General features: G+C 39.3%; 1 protein-coding gene across 3 annotated transcripts; it reads left to right on the top strand.

Annotated features, from left to right (window-relative positions):
- The first annotated feature begins 3,418 nt into the window (after positions 1–3,418).
- On the top strand, positions 3,419–7,602 carry LOC106316256 (short-chain dehydrogenase TIC 32, chloroplastic). Of its 3 annotated transcripts, XM_013754133.1 has the most exons (9): positions 3,515–3,603; positions 3,680–3,789; positions 4,545–4,776; positions 6,141–6,220; positions 6,300–6,453; positions 6,565–6,643; positions 6,754–6,841; positions 6,940–6,986; positions 7,302–7,602. In XM_013754133.1, the coding sequence occupies exons 3-9, from the start codon at positions 4,610–4,612 to the stop codon at positions 7,497–7,499; spliced, it is 813 nt and encodes a 270-aa protein (XP_013609587.1). In that variant the 5' UTR covers positions 3,515–3,603; positions 3,680–3,789; positions 4,545–4,609; the 3' UTR covers positions 7,500–7,602. The 3 variants fall into 3 exon arrangements, with proteins under 3 accessions (XP_013609586.1, XP_013609587.1, XP_013609585.1); XM_013754132.1 differs by lacking the exon at positions 3,680–3,789 and having other exon boundaries at positions 3,419–3,603; XM_013754131.1 differs by lacking the exon at positions 3,515–3,603 and having other exon boundaries at positions 3,610–3,789.
- The last annotated feature ends 995 nt before the right edge of the window (positions 7,603–8,597 follow it).

The following is an 8,597-nucleotide window of genomic DNA, read 5'->3' on the forward strand; positions in this document are numbered from 1 at the left end:
TGAGTAGACACGTGTCCATAACGCCCTTTCGATAACCCTGATCGGACGCCGGGGGATCAGGCCGTTACAATTGGTATCAGAGCGGGTTAAGATCCTTTAGTTCTGTCCTAAGGGATCAACATTTCCAACATTAAAAAAAAAAAAAAAATTTGAAAAGAGTATTTGAAATCCCACTACATCCATACTTCTATTGCGGTTCTGATCGAAATTTTATTGCAGGATGTTTTCGCTTGACCATTATGAGTGGAGGATGCCGCGTATGCACTACGGACGGAGGAACATCAGAGAGTATGCCCGTAGGCGCCACCGCGACATGGAGGGTAACTGGGTGCTACCCATGTTCACGGATCCTGAAGAGCAGTACATGGAATTTCCGTTCAGGTACCCGCACGAGCAGACCGTGAGGCGTAAAGTGTTGATGCCACATTTCCCGAGGATGGCTATGGAGGAACGCATACTACAGGGCCATGCGAGGTTCCAGCTTGCAACTGAAGAGGGGCCCCTGAGGAAGCGTGGTCGTCCATGCAAGACGCTAAGTGCAGCGGGGGGACCCCCAAGGGCGTTCACCGGGAAGTGTCAGTGTGGAGTACTGATCCAGAATGCTCAGGAGAACCGATCAGTCGCTGGATACACCGAGGAATTCATCAACCAAGCCAAGCTGTGCAAGCGAAAGAATGCAAAGACATGGTGCGGATGGTATAAGAACGGGCTTCACAAGGATATCCATGCTCAGTTGAGGGGTGTTTTGGAGCCTCTGGAGTTCGCGCTACTGAGGCGGATGGCAGGCTTCGCCATGGAGGCAGAGGAGAAGCTTGCAGCCAATGTGGCCGCCGCTCTCTCGAGCATAGAAAAAGGGAACCCGGGGAGGGACGCCGAAGGCCAGGAGGTGCCGGTTGGGGGACTCGCTAATGGAAAGCGGGGACGTCCGTGGAAACCTTCTACAGAGACATGTGTTTGTGATGTACTGGTTCAGATGGTGCAGAAGCCACGCAAGGTGAGAGATTACCAGGAGGAGTTCTTGGATACGGCCAAGAGGTGTCAACCGAAGCCAGCACAGGAGTGGTGTCAACTGTTTAGGGCTGGACTACGCGGAGATATTCGTTAAGAGCTCGTGGGGGTTCTGAAGCCTCTGGAATTTGCACTGGTGAAAAGAATGGCCAGTCAAGCACTACACGCAGAGGAGTGGTTGGCGGAAGGAGAGGCGGAGGCCGAGTATGATCGCTTCGCGGAAGGTGATGAAGACCTTGGACCCAAGACCCGCTGTGCCTCGCCATATCAATGTGGCTAGACGAGACTCTAGGGACAATTCGTAGGAGTAGGACACGTGTTTCGCTATTGGTTTTATTTTATTTATTGGTTATTGGAGTTGTTGTTCTTTCCATTTTTTACGGCATTCTGTGTTTTGTACAGATGCCCTGAGTTTTCTTTTTACAAACTATTGTGGTCCAACTCCTTTTTGTTTATTTATGACATGCATTCGTTGGTCTTAAAGATCCCAAGCAGAGTTATCATGCCTTGTATGCCTCCCTTGTCTGTTGTGTGATTGTGTGAGTCCATTTCGGTAACGAACGATAAGTCCGGAAGATGGGGGCCTTGGAATTCGGGGGCGAATTCCGGTTAACAGGGGAGGATTGTAACAGCCCGGTTCCTGGCCCAAAAATTTCCCTAAGAAAACGAGCTTCTCTACGGCCCATTTGGCCAAGACCTAGAGTTACCCTTCCCCCTTTTCCTATAAAAAGAGATGCAGCCTCCTTTTGCCTCATTCAGAAACTGAAGCGAATCTCTGCAGAGAATTCCCGGAGACCGAAAACCCTAGTCTTCGAGCTCTCTCTCTCTCCCTCTCTTGCGCCGTCTCTCTCTTCTCCCTCTCTCCTCCGCGCTGTCGCTCTCTCTCTCCTCGCCAGCGCCGGGTGGTGGTGGTGGTGACCGGATCTCAACCTCTTATCCTTGTTCCAGATCCAGATCTTGGCTAAGCTGGAGTGTCTTGAACCCATCTTGTTCCCATGCAATGTATACTCCTTTATGTTGGAGTTAGGTTTGATTAGACCATGTTTGAGAGTTAGGATGATAGAACATGGTTATTACTGGGTTGATTGATGAATGGATCATGATGCATAAGAACTCTCATACTGTTAAATGGGACTTAATGAACTGTCTTGTGTTGTTGTGGTGATGATTGATTGGTAATCGATACTTGTATGTTTGGATGTGTAGTCCCATGAGTGGTTTGTGACTAAAGTTAGGATGCTAGAAAGAAGTGAATGCTAAGATGATAAATGACCACTGATTGTTATTGATACTGTAAGTGAAACCTGAGTGTGATGTGTATTGTGTGCGACACCGATAACGGGTGGCGTCTAGTGAATGAGTTCAAGTACGAGTCTAAGTGTAAAGGAAAGTGAATGAGAATGAGAATGTATAAGTGAAAGTGAATAAGGATGTGAAAGGATAAGTGAATGTATAAGTGAATAACGTTAAGGTTAAGCATGGGTTGGGAAATCATATAGAGTCTAGAGGGAGTACGTGGGGTAGTAGTTCTACGCTAGGCATCCATAGGAGCTGTGGTGGAATCCACAAAAATATGGAGGCACCCACAGGAGCTGTGGTGGAATCCACAAGAATATGGGGTAGAAGTCTAGAGAGCTACCCCCGGAGAAAAGAGAAAAGATGAGCCAGCCGCGAGAGACATGATATAAAAACGTGCATTGTAGAGTCGTTAGTTCATGGTCGGGTATCTGAGTGTTAAAGGTGTCATAAGATTGAGTCGGTCTGGTATGTCGAGTCGGTTAAGTCTATGGTTTGACGTGGGTGACAATGAGTGAGATCATTGTACTGATTGATCGCTAGGTTGTTAGAAATGTATAGAATTGAATGTGTGGAAATAAATGATGATGATATGAAATGTTAAGATGCATCAACTGATTGTAGTGGCTAGTCAGCCTTAGTTACCGCATAGAGTAGTATAGAATGTCATGCGGGTAGGCTGGTCTAGAGTCACTTCACTGAGTAACTTGATGCTCATCCCTCCTTTTCTATTTCCCTGTGCGCAGGACTTTAAGTAGAAGTATATGGATGTGGGTGTGACGGTATTTCAAAGAAGGTTATGCGTCCGTCGACTCTTGGGACCATTAACGGGACACATATGGTTGTCTAAATGAGTAGACACGTGTGCATAACGCCTTTTCGATAACCCCGGTCGGACGCCGGGGGATCGGGCCGTTACATAAAGGATTGGGTGTTCAAAAGTAAAAGACACATGAACAAGTACTCGTGTGAAGTGTTACCATCAAGTAATCAAGTAATTGCTTACTTTAATTCAACTTTTGTTTACAAATAATGACAAACACACACGTAAATGTGTACATATAGGTACGTGTGTGCATTACCCTCCTCTATAAGAGTGATCAATTCTATTGAAGTTCAGCTACACAATATTCTCGACCAATTCTCTCTCTTTACTTCTATATCTCTCTCTGATGAAGGGAACACTAAGATACTTAGCAGGAATTGCAGGGCCAAATGGGTTTGGCTCACGATCTACAGCTGAACAAGTTACACAACACTGCTTTCTCCCTTACTCCCATCTCACGGCCATTATCACTGGTTTGTCTTCGTTACACTTTAAATGGATGATATCATTTGAAATGCTTGGTATATTTAAACAATTTTTGTGGAGTAGAATCTCGTGTGTCCCTTTTGACGAAAGACAGGTTTCAATATCCTCTACAAAAATAAAAGAACCCAAATTTTGCTGCAATACCGAAGCACATCATAGTTCTCCCAGAATTAGTATGTACTCGCCTCCAAATACCCAAGAAAGAACTTCTCAAACATATTTTACCATTACTTTTTATCATTACCTTCTCGTACGCACAACAAATATTTCGTTTATCGTCTGTGAATTATTTTGTTGTTATTTTCTTTTTTTTTTTGTCAACTTGTTGTTATTTTCTAATCAGATATTCGATAAAGTTTCTTCCAATACTTGGGAAAAAAAAATTATATGCAAAAACCACGATTTATATAAATATATTCGATGTGCACAAATATATATATATATATATATATATATATATATATTCGATGAAGATGTTGTTTGTGTTTTTTTTTTTTTTGAGAAAATATTGATTTTGTCTCCATTGAAATTTGAAACATAGCTATTGTTTGGTTACAGCATATTTCCAAACACAATTGATTTGCCTTTTGACTTTAATCTTTGAAACATGTCTCATCGTTGCAAAACATTAATTTATTTAATTTTCTTTAGCGATCAGCCTGCCCAAAACGTACTTTATGCCATCTTTATGTTCCCTAATTTGTCGGCTGAAACTTTACACAATAAGAATCAATGAATAAATTTTAAAGTGGTGTCTCTTTACTCTTTATTTTAGTTGTAAGAAAACAAAAAAAAAAACTAATGATATACCGGATATAATGTTAGTATGGAATACTCTATTTTCATAACATGAAATAAGAAAAATGAGCAGAAATTAAATGGTTATAGTGTTTATTTTTGTTTAATGACCCACTTCGCTATTTCACAGGAGGAACATCTGGGATCGGTGCGGAAACCACCAGAGTGTTAGCAAAAAGAGGGGTGAGAGTAGTAATGGCAGTAAGAGATATGAAGAAAGCAGAAATTGTGAAGGAGAGAATCGTGAGAGAGAGCCCAGAAGCTGATATCGTATTATTGGAGATTGATCTCAGCTCTCTCTCTTCGGTGGCCAGATTCTGCTCTCAGTTTCTTTCACAGGATCTTCCCCTCAACATTATCATGTACGTAAGATTCATTCCACCACCTCATGAATCTTTGCGCATATTACTATAACGCCCCGACTAGTCCACGGCTAATGTGCGATCCACGCCCGCTCACTGGACCCCATCCCGTTCCAACAGTTGGTCAATTAATTTTTCAAAGCCCAAAAATCCTGCAATCACCACATGTCCTTTCTCTGTGCTGTGGCCTCACTAGCACGGTATCGCGAATCACTTCCCGATAGGTCACCCATCCTTTCACTACTCCAGCCCAAGCACGCTTAACGCTGGAGTTCTAAACGGATTTGTGACGGAAAAGGTAAGTCAACTTTGGTGACATAGGTAGTCAAATCAATTCTTTTAAGCCTTTCCATATATCACAACTCGGGATGTTATAATTCACCCCCTCTCAAAAAACGGAACGTCCTCGCTGCGCCCCACGACAGGTCTCAAGACGCCTCTCGGATCAGAACCGAGATGGCTAACCAGCTCTGATACCACTTGTAACGCCCCGGCCACCCACAGCTAATGGGCCATGCACGCCCGCTCTCTCAGCCCGTGGATCCCATCCCGTTCCAACGGTTGGTCCGTTAATTTTCCAAAGACCGAAAGTCTTGTTTACTGACCCGGCAATCACCACATGACCTTTTCCCGTGCTTTGGCCTCACTTGCACGGTATCGCGAATCACTTCCCGATAGGTTACCCATCCTTTTACTACTCTAGCCCAAACACACTTAACTCTGGAGTTCTAAACGGATGTGTGACGGAAAAGGTAAGTCAACTTTGCTGAAATAGGTAGCAAAATCAATTCTCTTAAGCCTTTCCATATATCACAACTCGGGATGTTACAATTTGTAACGTCCCGACCGCCCACGGCTAATGGTTGTAACGTCCCGACCGACCAGGGCTAATAGGCCACCCATGCCCGCTCTCTCGGCCCGTGGGCCCCATCCCGTTCCAACGATCGGTGCGTAAATTTTCCAAGGCTCGGAATCATTGTTTACTAACCCTGCAATCACCACCCGACGTTTCCCCGTGCTTTGGCCTCACTCGCATGGTATCGCGAATCACTTCCCGATATGTCACTCATCCTTTCACTACTCCAGCCCAAACACGCTTAACTCTGGAGTTCTAAACGGATGTGTGACGGAAAAGGTAAGTCAACTTTGGTGACATAGGTAGCTAAATAAATCCTCTTAAGCCTTTCCATATATCACAATTCGGGATGTTACAATTATACTAATAGAGCTACAAAAGTTGGATTGTACCATCATTTTCTTTTCCCATCCACACTCATTTGTACAATGAGACTGAGACTTTAATTAATCACACCCTTGAAAGGAAACGATATATATATATATATTATAACCTTTTTTTTTTGCAGAAACAATGCAGGGATTTTCTCTCCAAATCTTGAATTCTCAGAGGAAAAGATTGAACTGACATTTGCTACAAACTTTTTAGGTAGTTTTCTGGAATCATTAGACATATGACCGTATGGAGTGAAGAAGAATTAATGATGGGAAGTATATGTTTTTTTCAGGACATTACTTATTAACAGAGATGCTGATAGAGAAAATGATAGATACGGCCAAGAAGAGTGGAATCGAAGGACGAGTCATTAACCTTACTTCCGTGATTCATAGTTGGGTCAAGCCTGATTGTTTCTCCTTCCCTGAATTACTACATCCCACTAAGTAATTCACACTCATTTCTATTTTTAATACTTAAAACTACCTATTGTATATAGAACTATTCATATGACAGGGTTTATGTTTGGTATGCTAATTTGTGTTGCGTAACCAAAGGTATAATGGTACAAAGGCATATGCTCAGTCAAAGCTGGCAACAATTTTACATGCCAAAGCGCTGAGCAGGCGATTAAAGGTGAGTTTGAAAATTAGATTTTAAGCAAATATTAATTATTTTTATTTTTATTTTTATTTTTATTTATTAAAATAATAATTGGGAAAATTCACAACTATATGTGCTTACAGGACAGAAATGCAAACGTAACGATAAATGCAGTCCATCCAGGGATTGTTAAAACAGGAATTATCAGAGCACACAAGGGTCTTTTGACAGGTGAAATTAAAACTTTCCATATATAGTAGTGCAAAAGGAATATAATAATTGGTAAGGAAAAATCAATGAAAATAAAATCATGATGTTCTTTGATGCAGATTCTCTGTTTTTGATAGCTTCGAAGCTCCTAAAGTCTGTAAGCCAGGTAGGTTTATGTTTATTCCTTCCATTTTTTGTCCAAGTAGTACGATCATAGGCTTAATAAACTTATATTGTTTTTTCCTGACAATATATATGTTATTTTAAATGCCAAACAAAAGTCATCATCAATATTAATGCCAGAGACTCGTATATAAATACATGGCAACATAAGTCAGATTATGAATATAAGAACTAACCCTATGAAGTATTAACATTAACACAGGCAAATATATTAATACTTTTTACCAAAAAGAAAAAAATTTAATACTTTTATATTTATTATATTAACTCCCGAATTCTTTTTTATTATGGCGGTTAGGGCGCAGCGACGACTTGTTATGTGGCTTTGAGTAACGAAACCAAAAGGATTAGTGGAAAGTATTTTGCAGACTCGAATGAGACAAATTGCTCAGATTTGGCGAATGATGTATCTTTAGCTCTCAAGCTCTGCACCAACAGTCATACCCTAATCCATGATTATTTGCATCTATCTCTTCCTAATTTGAGTCTTCTGTAACTCTTCCTGATAAATATCCGTTTTCTACTAAAAGAAAATCCACCAATTTATTGATGTAAAGTAATTGTATCAAGACTTATCTCATCATCATGTGTGTTTCCTCATAGACCTCAGTATTTTCCTCAAGGATCTTTACCGACGTCTAATGATTTCATACTTAACACTCATTCTCATTTCTTCTTGTGTCAAAGTTTGCGTAAAAGAATTCTTACTTTTCTGTTATCAACATTAATAGGTTCTTTTTTTTTTTGAAAAAACATATATAGGTACATGAGATATTTGATTTTGGACAAACCTTCCCAAAACATAGGAACAAAAAATAATAGGAAATATCTTCAATAGTATTGAACCAATCTATAATATTAAAAGAGAAGTACAAATATATATTTACCCTTAAATTTATAACTTATTTACAAGTCAATGCCACTGAAATATTAAATAACAATAACTTTATGGTTTTTTTGTCATCAACTTAAACAGACTCATACTGACTCTATTAAAACATTAACTTTAAGTAAAAACATTAACTTTAAGTAATCATTGTTTTTCCTATTTTATTAAATTATTTCTTAAATCAAATTTAGCTAAATTTTTGTGTTTAACATATTTACTAAAACGATTTAGCTAAATTTTAGGAAAATTAAAGTTTAAAAATGATTTTTAATAATATTATGTAATATTTCTCAAGTATCATATAATCCCACACATTTAGATTGTAAGACATAAAATATATGTATTTCAAATATTTCAAAAGTATATATGTTTAACCGGTTACCATTAATTATTTTCAATAATAAAATATATCTATGTTAAGATTTAAATATTTTTGATTTACTTGTAGAATAGTATGGATTGTTTATAGCAGAATATTCATTCTAATCTATCTAAATCTCACCTAAAATATATATATTTCAAATATTTGTAAAATATATTTTTAACCATTTCAGTTACTATTAGTTATGTTCAACAATAAAATCTATTTACATTAACATTTAAATATCATTGAATTACTTGTAGAATAATATTAAATGTTTATAACTGAATATTTCTTGTATGATGTATCTAAATCTCGCAATACTGCACATATCTAATCAAAAT

The sequence above is a fragment of the Brassica oleracea genome, chromosome C9 (assembly GCF_000695525.1).
Source record: "Brassica oleracea var. oleracea cultivar TO1000 chromosome C9, BOL, whole genome shotgun sequence".
Taxonomy (NCBI): Eukaryota; Viridiplantae; Streptophyta; class Magnoliopsida; order Brassicales; family Brassicaceae; genus Brassica; species Brassica oleracea.

What these genes read in the sequence shown, in the direction of transcription:
- LOC106316256 (XM_013754131.1), top strand. Translation starts at nt 3,630, where the DNA reads ATGATATCATTTGAAATGCTTGGTATATTTAAACAATTTTTGTGGAGT. An exon ending in CTTCCCCTCAACATTATCAT is followed by an intron (nt 4,777 to 6,140) that starts GTACGTAAGATT and finishes TTTTTTTTGCAG; the next exon opens with AAACAATGCAGGGATTTTCT. An exon ending in ATTTGCTACAAACTTTTTAG is followed by an intron (nt 6,221 to 6,299) that starts GTAGTTTTCTGG and finishes TGTTTTTTTCAG; the next exon opens with GACATTACTTATTAACAGAG.